The 19,606-nt window shown below is 31.1% G+C and overlaps 2 protein-coding genes across 2 annotated transcripts in view; both read left to right on the forward strand.

Moving 5' to 3' along the window:
* The first annotated feature begins 851 nt into the window (after positions 1-851).
* On the forward strand, positions 852-3,228 carry LOC132189188 (rust resistance kinase Lr10-like). The gene is made up of 3 exons (XM_059603787.1): positions 852-1,714; positions 1,835-1,861; positions 1,947-3,228. Exons 1-3 carry the CDS (start codon positions 1,006-1,008, stop codon positions 3,056-3,058), a joined length of 1,848 nt encoding a protein of 615 aa, XP_059459770.1. The 5' UTR covers positions 852-1,005; the 3' UTR covers positions 3,059-3,228.
* Positions 3,229-3,656: 428 nt separating this feature from the next.
* The window catches only part of LOC132174024 (rust resistance kinase Lr10-like), a 24,470-nt gene continuing 8,520 nt past the window's right edge, over positions 3,657-19,606 (forward strand). Inside the window, exon 1 of the mRNA XM_059585740.1 lies at positions 3,657-3,662. Within this exon, the coding sequence (XP_059441723.1) occupies positions 3,657-3,662 (6 nt within the window). The remainder of the gene's footprint in view (positions 3,663-19,606) is intronic.

Here is a 19,606-nt window from a genome sequence, read left to right on the forward strand (position 1 = left end):
CCAGGAAAGCTCAAAATCCCATACTAGTTCTGTACAGGAAATATTTCTTAAGTCTTGATCACCATACAAGTACGACGATGATGGGAGAGATATTTGCTCTACTTGGCACAAGTCCCCCAAATCCACTGCACTCTCCGTGAATACAGCATATCTATACCTCTTGGATCCAGAATACATTCCATCATCCTTAACGCAAGCAGAAATGTTAAAATGATACCGAGAATTCATTGGCTTTTCACAGTTGACGAATATCACTTTCGTTCTTGAGTCATAAGGATAGTAATATGGATCAATTGAACTAAAATTATTGAAGTCTAGAAGATAACGAGGGATGAATGGGTGATTATCCTTTACAACACCTGGGTCCACAACTCGGATTGTGTTGTTGGAGTAATCGATCAGTCGTACGTAGTATCTTCCACCGTATAACTGCAACACTGTTTGGTTGTTCTCGCATGAAAGAATATGCCTTGGATCGCCACAGTTTTTTGGATCGCTGGTTAATCGAAACGGATAGCTTATGTTACGGATATTGCCGCAAGAAGAAGCAGGACAGTGATGATCAGGCTTAGCACTAGTACTGCAACTTTGATGAAGTAGTAGGACAACAACAACAATAAGGGCCGGGGGTCTCATATTTCCTCTTGCCATGGAGAGAGATCTAGAGAGAGAGAGCCAGAGAAAGAGAGAGAGAGAGAGAGAGAGAGGTTTCCACATTAAACCACAGCTAAAAGCCTTTTATAAATAATGTACATTTACAAGGCGTAAGCACCTACGTCATATATTGAAAAATAGGCATTTTATAAATTAAAAAGATAGAAGAGGGCATTTGCGGTAACAATAGGAGTAGGATGGACTTAAAATAAACCATTGACGTCCAAGTCCTTGAGAAGTTCACCCGAAATTTCCTTGAACACAGTGAGAGGCAATCACTGGAGAAATCCAAACTATTTAAGAGGCTGAGAAGCAATATTGCTGAGAGCAGAGATAGATATTTGCTTAGAAATGGTAATCTCATACTTGCTCTTGTTTCTGGCTTTCAACATAGTCGACGTTGGAGAAGGCCAAAATGTGTGCGCTAATGAATCACGGTGTGGAGGCCATGGCCCAGCCATCCGATTTCCTTTCCAACTTAACACCCAGCCAAATGACTCTGGGTATCCTGGGTTTACTCTCTCCTGCATTGATAGAAAACATACGGTTCTCGAGCTGCCCATTTCAGTGAAGCTTTTTGTCAAACATATTGACTACAAATCTCAGGTAATTCAATTGTATGATCCAGATAATTGCTTTCCAAGCCAGCTTCGGTGGCTCAATTTGTCTTCCTCTCCTTTCCGATTCAAAGTAGAAGACCCTCATAATTATGGCCAACAAGACCCTGATTATGGCCTTTATGAATATGCCTTATTCAATTGTTCCTCGAGATCAAAAGATATGGATTACCAATATGATCTGATCTCTTGTCTTAGCGACCATACCTACCAAGTTTACCCTGCGACTGACATCACGGCGTCCCTCGTATCTTGTACAAAGATGTATAATCTTGTATCAATTCCAGATGGTATAATACTCCATCATGATAAATATGTCCAATTCGAGTGGTTCACTCCAGATTACAGATACTGTGAAATGATCAAAGGCAAGAGATGTGTGAGGAGTAATAGTAATGGATCAGAAACTCCTCAGTGCATTTCTATTTCTACACATACTCATGGTATTCTATCTATCCAATTCATTTCATCAACCTTTCTCCAATTAACTTAATTAATTGTCCGTTTATTTATGTTTTGAAATGTATATTAATGAGAAGCTGAATGTGTTAAATCTTTGATAGGTACATTATCAAAGTCAGCCATTGTTGGTGAGTCATCTATTTTGGATGGGTATTTGAAATTCTTCTTCTTGTGGACATGGAAGTTATTGATACATGAATGTTTATGGTGCAGGTGTCATCTTAGGGTCATTTCTACTGCCATGTGTCTTTGGTCTCTACTGTTTTTATTCTTATGATAAAGTAGAAAAAGAACATCAAGCGAAGGTTGAAAAGTTTTTGGAGGATTACATAAATTTGAGACCTACAAGATACTCATACGCCGATATTAAAAGGATTACAAATCAATTTAATGAGAAGTTAGGCGAAGGAGCATATGGAACAGTATTCAAAGGAAAGCTTTCCAATGAAATTTATGTTGCAGTGAAGATCCTTAACTCTTCTATGGGAAATGGGGAAGAATTCATAAATGAAGTAGGAACAATGGGTACCATCCATCATGTTAACGTGGTTCGCTTGGTTGGGTTTTGCGCTGATGGATTTAGACGTGCTCTAGTTTGTGAGTTCTTACCAAATGATTCTCTAGAGAAGTTCATATCTTCAACAGTCACCAAGAACCGTATCCTTAATTGGGATAAGTTGCAAGATATTGCTATTGGCGTAGCAAAAGGAATTGAATATCTTCACCAAGGGTGCAACCAACGAATCCTCCATTTTGATATCAAACCTGGTAATGTTTTGCTAGACCAAGACTTCAATCCAAAAATTTCTGATTTTGGTCTTGCCAAGTTGTGTTCGAAGGATCAAAGTGCAGTTTCCATGACCACAGCTAGAGGGACTATAGGCTACATTGCACCTGAAGTGTTCTCTAGAAATTTTGGAAATGTGTCTTCAAAAGCAGATGTTTATAGCTTTGGAATGTTGTTACTTGAAATAGTTGGAGGGAGGAAAAATGTTGATGTTACAGTTGAGAACACTAGCAAAGTTTACTTTCCAGAATGGATCTACAATCTCTTAGAACAAAAGGAAGACATACGAATCTATGTTGAAGATGATGGAGATTCTAAAATTGCAAAGAAACTTGCAATCGTAGGAATCTGGTGCATCCAATGGCACCCAGTGGATCGTCCTTGCATGAAAAATGTGGTTCAAATGTTGGAAGGAGAAGAAGATAAATTAACTATGCCTCCTAATCCATTTGCCTCTGCAGGCTCCATAAAAACTAATGCAAATATTCCTACGAAACGTCTAAATCTTGAGTTGGAGGTCATTCCAGAATTAGAATAATTGTATGTTAACTTGGCATATGTAATAACTTTATAAGTTGCAATATTCTTGTAGTCTTAGAACTTATTTAACCTTTTAGTCAATGTTGGCACTTCAAGTTTTTTCTTATATCAATGTATAACCAATTCGAGGATTATAAAAAAGTACGCGCTATATTTGTTTTCTTCTTACCTTTTGGTTCTTTTAGCTGCCTTTTTTCCTGTTTCAATTGTCAGTGTCTTGGGTTGTTATGTAATCTAAAGAATTAATTTGTTTTTAGTTGCAACATAGGCATGTTCGATAGCCACAAAAATGGAGCATGCATGTTAATAAGAACACATTACGGATTTAAGGCAAACTATATATTTATATAACACATTGAGTACTCAACTGTTATTTAATTTGTCTCTCATTTTTAACTTATGCATGAATTGAGGACTATCAATTATCTACTTTGAGATGAGTTTAACTTCTACCATTTTATAGCATGATCTAATAACATCTCGTCACATTAAATTGAAAGACCAAAATAATTTAAGTTGAAAACACCATATTACTCCAAACCCATCATCCAAAAATTGAACATACGATTTGCCTGATCAAAATGATTTTTGTGACGATGATGGTACTGAATGAAATTGCTAGCAATCTGCACTTCTTTTGCCCGAATTTTTGATTAGTAGTAGTGTTAATTAGTAACAAATAAGTCCCAAGGTAACGTTATTTTCTTGGATTTATTGGATTTCAAATAAGTCCTAAAAATTAAGCTCAATCAGCTGAGAATTACGTTTTATAAAACAAATATCACTAGTTCGAATCTCCGTAATTTCTTCTTCTTGTGCGAGCATGTAAAAAATAAGATAAGATCGGAATCGAAAGAATGAATAAAAAAGTAGTAATTAAGTAGAAAATAGATGTTGATCCGAGGCTTGAGGTCCATGAATGTGGTCTTCATTTCCTGGTGAAATGGTGGGGCACCATGCCTGTGAGCTTCACCCACAGCTCCGCTATGAATTGAATGCAGATCTATGACAACCCACGTGGTTGATATGCACAGACCTGTAATAGGCCTACCGCAGCTAGCATGGTGCGATGGGCACCAACTTTTGCACACATATGGGTTAAATGGGGATATATATATCAGTGCTTCGAGAGTGGTGTGACCGCCCCTCGTTCTAGGGCGATCAGTAACCCTTAAGTTTAACAATTTTTTTTTTTTTATTTTTAGGGTTGAGGGGTTGGAAAAAAAATAAAGATAAAAATGTTTTTTCTTTTTCATTATCTTTTTTTTAAAAAAAAAAAAATTGTGTCTAGCCTTAAAAAATAGCTATTCTTCTAATTTTTTTTGGAGGAATATGTACTCATTTTTGTAAGAGAATAGTTATTTTCATGTGAATAACTATTTCTAAGAATAAGTTCTCACCAAACAATAAAATGGCTACTCTAATTCCATTCAAAGGGTCTATTTCACCTACAAAACATGACCTTAGAATTTGAATGGTACATTTGCTATTACATTTACTCATTTAGTATCCAAGCCACATACATTATCTTAAATGGGACTGTCAAGAGCCTAGAATGATCGACCTCTCTAATTAACTTGAGAGATTTAGAAAATTCATTTAATGCTCTTAATTGCTTGATTTTAGAATTTCAACTAATGTAAACCAGATAACTTATTAGATATTATCTGGTTTAAATGAACTGGAGATGATCATGTTCTAACTAATGCGGAAATAGATTATTTCCAGTCCATTTAATAATGGAGAATATCTAGTTAAAGGCTAAAATTTCTTTTTAGAAATCCTAAGGCTCTAAATGGGACACTTGTCCCACTACAATAATAATAATAAAATATCATTTATAGTTTTTTTTTTTTTAAAAAAAATAATAATAAAAAAGATAAGGGGTGGTTGGCCACCCCATTTTTGCCATAGGGGGTGGCTAGCCACCCTCAAGTGCCAAAAAAAAAAAAAATTATGGATTTGCCTTGGGGTGGTTTTGGCCACCCCTAGGGCAAAAATGGGGTGACCAGCCACCCTAGATCTTTTTTTTTTTTTTTTTTTTTTTTTTTGCTCTTGGGGGTGGCCAGCAACCACTTTTATTATTATTATTATTATTATTATTATTATTATTTTGTTTTTTAATTTTTCTAAACCATAAATGATATTTTATTATTATTTCAGTAGTGGGATAGGTGTCCAATTTGAGGCCTTAGGATTTTTGAAAAGAAATCTTAGCCTTTAACTGAATATTTTTCAGTTCTAAATAGACTGAAGAGGATCTGTTTCCAACTAATGCATTGGAATAGGATCATCTTTAATCCAAAATGGACTGGAGAATATCCAGTTCATGGCTAGGGATTTCTTATTCGAAATCCTAAAGCCACAAATAGGACACATGTCCACTAACCAGATTTAAATAAAAATAAAAATAAAAAAATAAAATATTAAGGGGTGGTCCGGCCACCCCAGTTTGGGGCTGGGTTGGCTTCGGCCAACCCATGGCCCTTGGGGGTGGCCGGGGGGCCAAATCTAAAAAAAAAAAAAAAATTGTTTGGCCCTTGGGGGTGGTCGGACTACTCCTAATGATCCTCTCTAGTCCATTTTGGACCGGAGAACATCCAGTTCATGGGTAGGATTTTTTTTTAGAAATCCTAAAGCCACAAATGAGATATATGTTCCACTAACAAAAAATAATAAAAGAAAAAAAAATAAATAAGGGGTGGTTGGCCACCCCATTGGGGGTGGCCGGACCACCCCAATATTCCTCCAATATAAAATATCTAGTTCATTTGCACAGATGAACATTAATGAAGTTAGGTTAGTATTAATTGAAATTGAGTGACATACAATTTAAGAGAATGATTAATTACTTAAAATTTGAGATTCTCATGTTATAAAATCGTTGTCCTTTATTTTAAATCTAATGATTTATAAAATATCAGCTGCTTTTGTATAATCGAAGAATTAAATTTTAATTTTAAATTAATTTTTGTTTTATTGAGATTTAAATAATTTTATAGACTATTCAATTTAAAATGAAGGGTTACAATTTTATAACATGAAAATTTCTGATTTTAAGTAATGGGAAGAGATATCAACCCAGGGCAATTCAAAAAAATTAGTTTGTGCATTAAAAGCAATTCAAAGAAAGAGAACGGAAACAGAATTCAAAAAAATTGGTGTGTGCATTAAAAGCAACTTAAAGAAAGAGAACGGAAACAACATTGATTCACATTTTAATTAAATAAAACATAACAACATTCAATGAAATACAACAGCGTTGGTTGACTCAATTGAATGCACACACCAGTTTCATGTTTAGAATTTATTGCATTTAATTGAATGAACAACCTATAAATGACATATACTGAGAGTACATGTGAAATAGTTCGAAATTAGAAGAATTTTACAAAAATTTGAATGGATTGAAAGAAGAGGGGATTAAAGAGATGGAATAGCATCTCTCAATTTTAAATGAATTAGATAATATTCTATTAGCTATAATGGAGGAATATTTTTCTTTTTTTACTTTTTAAAAACACAAAATTAAAATACTCTTTCACTATAATTAGTATAACTAATTAGATCACCTAGTCGGAAGTTGTCTGATTTACTTGTTAGACTATTTAAATTTATAAAAATTCAAATGTATATTTAGTTGGATTGCGATTATTTAGAATTAGATCTGTTTCGTGTAGACTAGATTTAAGACATGGGTAGCTTAAATACAAAATAAAAATAAAAAATAACTAGAAACAAAAAATTTAGCTGTAAAAGTTAAGCTTCGACATCAATCTACTGTATCCTCAACCCGAAATTTAGATGATTTTTAGATTCCCAATAATCTAAAAACATTATTAAATGATTTTTATTTATATAGCAAATTAAAACAAAATTAAAAATTAAAAACAATTTTACCTTTTGTACTACTAATTGGTGGTAGGCCTCGACAACTTTTTCTTCAAATCAATCAACTAACAAGTTATGAGACTTGTCACACCAATACAACTAATAAGTTGCTGGCATTACAAAGACAGAAGGCGTGTTTTAAGATTGAACTCTTTTGTATCATGTTGAATTTTCATACATCAGAGAAAAAGGAGGACCAGGAGACAAAGAAAAGAAGCAGCTGAAAAAAGATGATGCATGATAATCACTTTAGGAGCCATCCTCTAGACAACTAGTCAACTATATTTTGTTATATGCGTGATGTTCTTAGAAAATAATGGCATTTGTTCCTTATTAAGTAAGATTGAGCTTTATAAATAATTTTAATAAGCGTCAATTGCAAATTAATTAGCCGTTTAAAAGTGATGGCACCTACTGACTAATGTTTTTTTTTTAAAAAAAAAATAATAAATAAATAAATAATTGCCGTTCTCTCACTATTTTAGCATTGAATACTTATCCTCATCATATTATCTCCAATAAAAAAATAAATAAAAAAATGAAGTTTTAAGTAAAAGTGTGGATTCCTATCTCCTTAGCCTCAGGTCCAAAGGTAACCGAAACACCAAATCTAGTAAGCTAGCTAGTGAGTTCTTTAGTTCAGCTTGAATTTCAACGTCCACAAACGCCAACCCGACGCCAAGCTCAAGCCCAATTTCACTTGTTGGTTATTAAGAAAATGATATCTAATAAACTGGCAAGCGGCATGTATTTATTTATTTATTTGTTTTTTCGGTTTTAAGGTAGACAGCTATTTGCTTATCTACAAAATGATAAAAAAAAAAAAAAAACAAAAACAAAAGATTAATGTCACTCTTCACACTCATTTTATATTGATAGTCTGAATGGCTTTTTACAACATTTGATAGTCTTTAAAAAGAGAAGAACTAAAGACTTTGGTAGATGATTTTGTAGAAAATAATGACATGGTAGGAAAATTATATAGCAAGTGCGGTTTTTTATTTTTTAATATATAAATGTTCTATACTATTTGATATATTTTTTTTTAATTTATAACCAAATAAAATAGTTATTCACTTTTATATACAAATTTTATAAAGGGCCGACCACAATCAAAACAAAAAATAACTTTCAATAATAATAACAAAATTAAAACATAATACCAAGAAAATGTATTTCAACTTTATGGAAGGAAATTTAGATTCATGAGGTTTTTTCTTGTATTAATGTATCACCAATTCAAGGATTATAAAAAAGTCAATTATTAGTTTCTTGGGTTGTCATATAATCTAAGGGGTGAGGATACTCCATTTCCAGTTGATTTTTCTAGTCAATAGCCAAGTACTTCACGTGATGCCTGCTGGCTTATTCAATCTGTATGAGTTTTTTGATATCTGAGGATAGGAATTTTCTCATTTTGGCCTAGGGGTGGTGGTCCACAACTTTTTCTTCAATCAACTGATATTTCTCACACCATTTATTACAACTAAATAAGTTGCTGATATTTCAAAGACAAAAAGCGTGTTCAAAGACTTGATTCTTTTGTCTCGTAGAATTTACTACGAGACAAATAAAAGAAGCAACTAAGAAAGGAGGATACATGATGACTGTAGTGATAGATGACAAAACTTTAACTGGACTTTTTGTATCACGTGAACTTTTCATACCATCCAAAGAAATATCATTTTATGATCCACTAAGAAATAGATGACTATAAGACCAAAAAAACAAAAAAAGTAAAAAAAGAAAGAAGACAAAGTTACTTTGAGAATTACATGTTAATTTTCACATTTGTTTTGATTCTTATGGTCAATAAATGTGCGAGAGTGTAAAGCTCAATTGACAACAATAATTTGATAGTCTTCAAGAAAAGAGCATAATATTTATATATATAAACTGTGGCTTTTAGAAAATAATAATGTAAAAAATAAGATAAGAATAAATAAAAAAGTAGTAATTAAGTAGAAAATAGATGTTGATCCGAGACTTGAGGTCCATGAATGTGGTCTTCATTTCCTGGTGAAATGGTGGGCCACCATGCCTGTGAGCTTCACCTGCAGCTCCGCTACAAATTGAATGCAGATCTATGACAACCCACGTGGTTGAAATGCACAGACCTGTGATGGGACTGCCCAGCTAGCATGGTGCGATGGGCACCAACTTTTGCACACTATGTACGGTAGTTCAGCCATATGGGTTAAAAACGAAGTGTACCAGTCCTTTGGGAGCGGTGTGACCGCCCCTCGTTCAAAGGCGACCAGTCACCTTTAAGTTTAACAATTTTTTTATTTTTATTTTTAGGGGTGAGGGGTTGAAAAAAAAAGAAAAGATAAAAATGTTTTTTCTTTTTTCTTTTTATTTATTTTTTTTAAATTGTGTCTATTCCTTAAAAAAATAGCTATTCTTCTAATTTTTTTGAAAAATAGGTATTCATTTTCATAAAAGAAAAGTTATTATCAAGTGAGTAACTATTTCTAAGAATAAGTTCTCACCAAACAATAAAACGGTTACTTTAATTCTATTCCAAAGGTCGATTCTGCAGACAAAACATGACCTTAGAATTTGAATGGTACATTTGCCATTACATTTACTCATTTAGTATCCAAGCTACATACATTATCTTAAATGGGACTGTCAAGAGCCTAGAATGATCACCCTCTCTAATTAATTTGAGAGATTTAGAAAATTCATTTAATGCTCTTAATTGCTTGATTTTAGAATTTCAACTAATGTAAACCAGATAACTTACTGGATATTATCTGGTTTATATGAACCGGAGAGGATCATGTTCTAACTAATGCGGAAACGGATCATTTCCAGTCCATTTAATAATATAGAATATCCAGTTAAAGGCTAAGATTTTTTTCTATAAATTTTAAGGCCCCAAATGGGACACTTGTCCCAGTACAATAATAATGATAATAAAATATCATTTATAGTTTAAAAAAAAATTAAAAACAAAACAATAAAAAAAAAAAGGGATGGTTGGTCACTAACTAATATCTAGTTTATGGCTAGGATTTTTTTCTTAGAAATTCTAAAGCCACAAATAGAACACTTGTCCACTAACTAAAAAAAATAATAAAATATTATTTTAGATTTAAATAAAAAAAAAAAAAACAAAATAATAAAATATTAAGGAGTGGCCGAACCGCCTTAGTTTGGGGTTGGGTTGGCTTCGGCCACCCAAGGATCCTCTCTAGTCCATTTTAGACTGGAGAATATCCAGTTCATGGGTAGAATTTCTAAGAAGAGCCACAAATGAGACACATGTCCCACTAACAAAAAATAATAAAAATAATATAAAAAATAATAATAAAAAAATAAGGGGTGGTTGGTCACCCCCATTGGGGGTGGTCGGACCACCACCAATATTCCTCCAATATAAAATATCAAGTTCGTTTGCACAGATGAACATTAATGAAGTTAGGTTAGCATTAATTGAAATTGAGTGACATACAATTTAGGAGAAGGATTGAGATCCTTCCAATTATTCAAAATTTGAGATTCTTATGTTAAGAAATCGTTGTCCTTCATTTTAAATTTAATGGTCTATAAAATACCAACTATTTTTGTATAACCGAGAAATTAAATTTTGATTTTAATTAACTTTTGTTTTACTGAGATTTAAATAATTTAATAAACCATTCAATTTAAAATAAAGAATCACAATTTTATAACATAAGAATTTTCAATTTTAAATAATTGAAAGAGATATCGATCCAGAGCAATTCAGAAAAATTAGTTTGTGCATTAAAAGCAATTCAAAGAAAGAGAACGGAAACAGAATTCAAAAAAATTGGTGCGAGCATTAAAAGCAACTTAAAGAAAGAGAAGGGAAACAACATTGATTCACATTTTAATTAAATAAAACATAACAACATTCAATGAAATACAACAGCGTTGGTTGACTCAATTGAATGCACACACCAGTTTCATGTTTAGAATTTATTGCATTTAATTGAATGAACAACCTATAAATGACATATACTGAGAGCACATGTGAAATAGTTCGAAATTAGAAGAATTTTACAAAAATTGGAATGGATTGAAAGAAGAGGGGATTAAAGAGATGGAATAGCATCTCTCAATTTTAAATGAATTAAATAATATTCTATTAGTTATAATGGATAAATATTTTTATCTTTTTACTTTTTAAAAATACAAAATTAAAATACTTCTTCACTATAATTAATATAACTAATTAGATCACCTAGTCGGACGTTGTCTGATTTACTTGTTAGACTATTTAAATTTATAAAAATTCAAACAGCAAAATTTTACAATTTTAGAGAATCCCAATTTTTAGTCTTCACGTACATCACACGGCATGAAAATTGAAATATGGGAAGTCCCACCTACTACTGCTTTCTTTTACTATTTTTGACTGGTCCAACACTCCATAGTTGACCAAATAAAAAGGTTCAATGATCTATTGAGATATATGTCCAAAAAAAAAAAAACTTTAATTGCACGATATCAATTAATTATAAAGTGATGCACAGGTAAGCCTTAATGAAAGTTGGTGAGAATTAAATGACATTGAATGAAAGAAATTCAGAGAAACTAATAGCACCAACAATGTGCTCTTTAAAATGGATATGTAGTTGGATTGCGATTATTTAGAATTAGATCTAGCATCAACAATGTGCTCTTTAAAATGTATATTTAGTTGGATTGTGATTATTTAGAATTAGATCTGCTTCTTGTAGATAAGATTTAGGATATGGGTAACTCAAATACAAAATAAAAATAAAAGACAACTAGAAATAAAAAATCTAGCTGTGAGATCTATGCCCTGATACCGATCTGCTATATTCTCAACCCGAAAGTTGAGACAACAAATTCATCATAAACCCGAAGGTCAGGACAAACAAAAAATAAAACCTCAAGAGCAGCGAAGGAGCACGGCATCGTAGACATCATTTCGGAAGATACCTTGGCCGAGGAAGACGATTAGATCTAAAGTTAAAGATAGATCTAGATCATTTAGATCTATAAACTAGATCTAAAGCAATCTGCCAAAAACGGACACGGGTAAAATCTACAAAGAAAACATGTTACCGTGAAAGGGGAGAAGGAAAAATCTAAATCTAGATCTTCCCTCCTCTTCAAGTTTTTTTGGTGTTATTTTGAAGAAGAAAGAAAAAGAAATTCTGAAGAGAAAGGCAGCTCTCTAAAATCATATTATTTAACTTTCATTGGTTTAATAATGCCCTGTTGGCAAAAGCATTAATGGTATGTGTGTTAAAAGCAATTCAAAGAAAGAAAACGGATCAATTCAAAGCAATTTAAATTAATTGGGTTGTGTGTTAAAATTAAAATTAATTGGTATGTGCGTTAAAAGCAATTCAAAGAAAGAAGACGGAAACAACATTCAGAGAGACTGGTATGTGCATTAAAAGCAATTCAAAGAAATGGAATGAAAAAAAAAAAAAAAAACATTAAGAGAAACTGGTGTGTGCATTAAAAGCAATATAGAGAATGAAAGCAATTCACAAAAAAAGAAAAAAAAAAGAAAAAAGAAAAAAGAAAAAAGAAAATATATATATATATATATACAAAAATAAAAATAAAAAAAATTAATTGTTTAAAAAAAATGAAAAAATTAATTATGTAAAGAATTATTAAAATTATAAAAATAAAAGAAAAATTAAAATGAACCCCTTCGTTTTTTAAAAAACCAATATTTACTGTTTAAAAAAATTTATTTATTTTTTTCAAAAAGGATAAATTAAAAAAACTAAAATGACCCTCGTGAATCTTCTTATATGTTTTCACCTTGTCACTAAATATTTGTGTCTAATTGATTTATCGCTTTCAATTATATTTGGTGAATATTTGTAAGTTTGATCATTTTTAATTCCTTTTATTATTTATATACACTTATTCAACTCCCTTATAAGTGTTATTTGGAGTCTATTTATATTTTAACATTTGATTTTTATAGTCAATAGACAAGTACTTCACGTGATGCATGTTTGCTTATTCAATCAGGCCATATGAGTTTCCTGACCTATAAGGATAGGATTTTTCCCATTTTGGTTAACATTATTGGTGGTAATCATCCACAACTTTTTCTTCAATCAACTAATAATAAGTTGCTGGCATTCCAAAGACAAAAAGCTTGTTTCAAGACCAGACTCTTTTGTATCATGTGGAATTTTCATACCACCAAGCATCAAAGAAAATAGAGAACTACTAGACAAAAAAAAAAAAAAGAAACAGCTAAGAAAAGAGGATGCATGATGTTTTAGAAAAGAAACAGCTAGAGAAATGTCACTTTAGCAGCCATCTTCTAGTCAACTAGTCAACTAGATTTTGTTAGATGCATGATGTTTTAGAAAATAATGACATCATGCATCAACAGTATAAATATTGACAGTAGCTTGTTAAGAGCATTTCTCTAGAAGTTAAGAGAATTAACGGTAGCTTTCCAACTTTTTTTTTTTTTTTTTTTAATTTAGAGAATAAAACTATTTTTTGATTCGTTATAAAAAAAAACACTTCACAATAGATTCTCTTATTTTTTCCTATATGAATTAAATATTATTTCTTTTTATCATTGCAACCAATGAGGGAGGAGAGAGAATTGTTGGGACATGTGAATGAGAGATGAGAGGGAATCAACTTTTTATAATTTAATAATGCATTGAAAAACACTGTAGATGCCCTTTAGTGTTGGTTATATTTAGGGATGGATATTTTTTGGTAATTTTTTTGAAATTTTTTCTAAACATACAAAATGAAATGGGCTAAAAAGACTCTGCTAGTGCTCTAAAGCACATGAATAAAGTCGTGAGTTGATAAGGAGACTAGATTATTACCACCTTTATCTTTTAGTCAACCAGTCAACTATAGAGCCAAAAACTTAATCTTGGGTTGTCATAGAATCTAAGAGGAGAGGATACTCCATTTGCAGTTGATTTTTCTAGTCAATAAACAAGGACTTCATGTGATGGGTGCTTGTTTATTCAATTTGTATAAGTTTTTTGACTTCAGAGGATATGAATTTTTTCATTTTGGCTAACATTATTGGGGGTGGTCCTCCACAACTTTTTCTTCAATCAACTGAGACTTCTCACACCACTCATTACAACTAATAAGTTGCTCACATTTCAAAGACAAAAAGCCGGTTCCAAGACTCAACTCTTTTGTCTCGTGGAATTTACATACCATTAGGCATCAAAGAAAAGCAAGGACTAGGAGACAAAGAAAAGAAGCAGCTAAGAAAAAAATGATACATGATGACTATAGTTATAGATGAACTTTAACTGGACCTTTTGTATCACATGAAATTTTCATACCATCCAAAGAAATATCACAAATATCACTTTATGATCCACTAAGAAAAAGAGGACTATAAGACCCAAAAAAAAAAAAAAAAAAAAAATTATAACAATGTTGACCCTTATATCACTTTTTTTTTTTTTTTTTTTTTTTTTTTATAAAAAAAAAACACTTAAAAAAAATGCCTCTAAAAAAAGCATTAAAAAAAGCATTAACAAACATTAGAAGACGACAATTTCCAGGAAGCCAAACAAGAATGTCTCCATGTGAGCCAGGATGCTGAATTAATGGTAAATTTTTGGAAATTTCAGACAAAATTATGAGTGTCATACCCATTTGAAGGGGCTGTTGATAAATAGATTCCTGTAGGTTAATTTCAGGAAGAAAGCAAAGACCCTTTCATTTAAGCTTTAACGTCCGACCACTCTTTTGTGTCGTGGAATTTTCATACCATCCAAAGAAATCTCCCTTTATGATTCACTCGGAAAAAGGGAGCTACAAGACAAAAAAGAAAAAAAAAAGAAAAGAAAAAAAAAGGACAAAGTTATTACTTTGAGAATTACATGTTAGTTTTCACATTTGTTTTGATTCTTATCTTAACGACGTGAGGGGACTAGCTAGATTACTACAACCTCTATCTTCTAGTCAACGAGTCTACTAGAGACAAAAACAAAAACAACTTTGTAAAATGTTTGAAAGTTAGAAATTAAAGTCTTTATAAATTATATGTTTTTAACTTATATGTCTTTTCTTTTAGTGTTGTATTCCTAGTCACATATTTCTTTACATTTTCGGTAAAAATAAAAAAATAAAAAGTTTGTTTTTCATTCTTTTATAAATATAAATTAACTATTGAATTTGTAAAATTAACACGTGGATAAAAAAAAAAAAACATTTTCTAAAAACACCATTATTTTACAGAAGGACAGAAATAGCGAAGTTCTTATAAATGCTGCTATATTTTTGCCGTATTTCTTATTTTTATCCAGTTTGTTTATTAATTATTTGTTTTTAGACAAATGAGTTGTATAAAATGTACTCAAATTAACTAAACAAAATGAAAGGTAATGAATTTACTCGATAGTAGGTGAAACAAAAATTATAAAACCGATTAATCAATACAAATTATACAATAGAATGTTAATTATAAAAAGAATATCATATAAGTCATATCAATACAAATTTTCATCTCCTAAAAAATCATAGCACATCCGGCAAATAAAGTGCTTGCAAATTTTCATATCAATGTCATATAAAGTGCTTGAAAAGTCTACATAGAGTTCATACTTATGAGTGTATTAAGTTCTACATTAGTTCCTTATTAAGTATATAGTAAGTAAGACTAAGCTTTATAAACGATTTTAGTGAATTGAAAGTATATTGTAAGTAAGACTAAGCTTTATAAACAATTTTAGTGAACTTCAGTTGTACCTTAATTAGCCGTTTTGAAGTCATAGCACATATTTGATTAGTGCTTCTTCTTTTTTGAATCATTACCATTCTCCCACTATTTCAATTAGCATTGAATACTTACCCACCTCATCTTATCTGCGATTAAAAAAAAAATAGTGTTAAGTAGAAGAGTGGATTTCTATCTCCTTCGGTCCAAAGCCAACACAAACACCAAATCTACTAAGCTAGTGAGTTTTCCCGTTCAACTTGAATTTCAACGTCCACAATTGCCAACCCGATACCAGGTCCAAGCCCAAACTCAATTGTGGGCTATTAAGAAAATGATATTTAGTAGACCAGTAAGCAACATATATATGTATATATTTGGTTTTAAGGTTGTTATTTGCTTATCTACAAAATGATAAAAGAACAAAAGACTAATACTACTCTTCACACTCATTTTATACTAATTGAAGTTCCTTATTTTAAATCACTTTATTTATTTATTTATTTATTTTTGAAGTGATTAGCATTAAAAGCCACTTAAAATACGTCATGTCACTCAATATAAAATTGGCATAATAGATAGTAGAAAAGTAGAAAAGACAAGAAAACATAATTCATGCCACTTGGATCATGGATGTACGTCTAAACCATACCACAAAGTTACTTTGAGAATTGCATGTTAGTTAGCTTTCACATTTGAATTGATTCTTAAATCTTATGGTCAGTAAAATGTGAAATTGTAAAGCTCAATTTACAACATTTGATAGGAAAATTATATACCAAGTGCGGTTTTTCTTTTATTTTTTAATATATAAATGTTCTATACAAGTACTATTCGATTTTTTATTTTATTTTATTTTTTTCATTTATAGCCAAATAAAACCTATTAATTAGTTTGGTTTTTTGAAAAATAAAGTAGTTATTCACTTTTATATAAAATTTTTATAAAAGGTCACAATCAAACTGAAAAATAGCTTTGAATAATAATAACAAAATTAAAACATAGTCTAACTTTTCTTCTATAACCATAATAACATCCAAAAGTAACGACAACTCAATCAAATTTTTAATCCAAAAGAATTCAAAAGTAACCACAAAGAAGGAAGGCAACTTTTCCTAGGACAAGAAAATGTATTTCACCTCTCTAGAAGGAAATTTAGATTCCCAATAATCTTAAAAGATTATTAAATGATTTTTATTTTTATATCAAATTAAAACAAAATTAAAAATTAAAAACAATTTTACCTTTTGTGCTACTTATTGGTGGTAGGCCTCCACAACTTTTTCTTCAAATCAATCAACTAACAAGTTATGAGACTTGTCACACCAATACAACTAATAAGTTGCTGGCATTACAAAGACAGAAGGCGTGTTTTAAGATTGAACTCTTTTGTATCATGTTGAATTTTCATACATCAGAGAAAAAGGAGGACCAGGAGACAAAGAAAAGAAGCAGCTGAAAAAAGATGATGCATGATAATCACTTTAGGAGCCATCCTCTAGACAACTAGTCAACTATACTGGACCGCTCATGAATCAGGAGGTCCAAAGTATATATATATATATAACAACGATCACCCTTATATCACATTTTCAAAAAGAAAAAAAAAAACACATTAAAAGAAAGGGCCTTCCAGAAAAGTATTAACAAACATTTTTGAGACCAATGAAACAACAAAGTATAATAATTTATACCATTAGATGAATTATAAACACTAGAACGTGACAATTTCCAGGAAGCCAAACAAGAATGTTTCCATGTGAGATAGGATGCTGAAATGGTAAATTTTTTAAAATTCAAGACAGAATTATGAATAGTGTCAGACCCGTTTGAAGGAGTTGTTGAGAAATAGATTTCTGTGGATTAATGTCTGACCACTCACGCCACACAAGCAAAGGACTCCCACGTTAATGGCATGGGAAGACACCCCAAACTTTTCTTCACTCTCTGAACCCATCAATCACTCTTTTGACTCGTGGAATTTTCACACCATCCAAAGAAATATCACTTCATACTTTATGGTCCACTAAGAAAAAGAGAAATCAACTAACAAGTCATGAGACTTGTCACACCAATACAACTAATAAAGACAAAGCGTGTTTTAGGATACTCTTTTGTATCATGTGAAATTTTCATACCATCTCTCCAAAAAAAGGACTAAGAAGTAGCTAAGAAAAAGAGGATACATAATAACGTCAAGAAATGTCACTTTAGGAGCCATCCTCTAGTCAACTAGTCAACTAGATTTTGTTAGATGGATAGGCTGTGTTTGGCAAAGGGTTAGACCCGATCGAATTCAAAAATTTTAAAAATTCTTCTCAAAACTAACTTTAACATGTTTATATTTTAGATCACATCAATTACTTTTTATTATTATTCAAATAAAAGAATCACTATAAAACAAATTTTTTCACTTTATTATACAAAACATTCTTACTTTTTTTCTTTCATATTAATTAAATCTGTTACAGTACTGTTCCACTCCCTTAGAAAATAATGACATTGTAGAAAAATTATATGTTTTTAGAAAATAATAACATAAAATTAGTCAACTAGAGACAAAATCAAAAAGAACTCAGTAGATTAATTGTGTCTTTAACTTAAATGTCTTCCAGTTGCTTGCTGTAGTCTTTCCTTAACGTGTTGTATTCCTAGTCACATCTTTCTTTACATTTTCGGTAAAAAAAAAAAAAAAATTATATCTTTTATCCATTTATCTACAAGAGATGTAAAAATCCATTATTACATTTTTTTTGAAAATGACATTTTTTTTATTTTTTTATTTAAAAAAAAAACACCATTATTTTACAGAAATAGTTACGTTTTCATAAATGCCACTTATTTTGGGTAAATTACCTGTATTTTTTATTTTTTTGATAAAATAAAAATAAACAAACTGGATAAAAATAAGAAATACAGTGATAATAAAAAATGATTGATGTAATGTAAAAAATAAACATATTAAGGTTAATTTTGATAAGAATTTTTTAGATTTTTAGATCCGGTCAGTTCGGCTCTTTGCCAAACACAGCCGATGTATCTAACAAAATCTAGTTGACTAGTTGACTGGCTCCTAAAGTGTGACATTTCTTGACGTTATTATGTATCCTCTTTTCTTAGTTGCTGCTTTTCTTTGTTTCTTACTCGTCCTTTTTCTCCGATGGTATGGAAAATTTTACATGATACAAAAGCGACTAAGAGTCCAATCCTAAAACACACTTTCTTAGTGGATCATAAAGTATAAAGTCATAATTTTTTGGATGGTGTGAAAATTCCACGAGTCAAAAGAGTGATTGATGGGTTAAGAGAGTGAAGAAAAGTTTGGGGTGTCTTCCCATGCCATTAACGTGGGGTCCTTCATTCCTTTGCTTGTGTGGCGTGAGCCGTGAGTGGTCGACCTTAACCCACATGAATTTGTTTTTGTTTTTTTTTTTTTTTTTTTTTCTTCAGACAAATGAGTTGTATAAAATGTACTCAAATTAATTAAACAAAATGAAAGGTAATGAATTTACTCGATAGTGGGAGAAACAAAAATTATAAAACCAATTAATCAATACCAATTATACAATAGAATGTTAATTATAAAAAGAATATCATATAAGTCGCATCAATACAAATTTTCAGCTCCTAAAAATCATAGCACATATCTGACTAATGCATTTTTTGTTTTTTTAATCATAACCATTCTCCTACTATTTCAATTAGCACTGAATACGAATCCTCATCATATTATCTGCAATTAAAAAAAAGAGTGTAAGTAGAAATTCCCATCTCCTCCGTTCCAAAGCCAACCCAAACTCCAAATCTAGTAAGCTAGTGAGTTCTTCGGTTCAACTTGAATTTTAATGTCCACAATTGCCAACCCGACCCCAGGTCCAAGCCCAATCTCAATTGTGGGCTATTAAGAAAATGGTATTTGGTAGACCGGCAAGCAGCATATATATATTTCACTTTTAAGGTTGTTAC

The sequence above is a fragment of the Corylus avellana genome, chromosome ca1 (genome assembly GCF_901000735.1).
Source record: "Corylus avellana chromosome ca1, CavTom2PMs-1.0".
In the NCBI taxonomy this organism is placed as follows: Eukaryota; Viridiplantae; Streptophyta; class Magnoliopsida; order Fagales; family Betulaceae; genus Corylus; species Corylus avellana.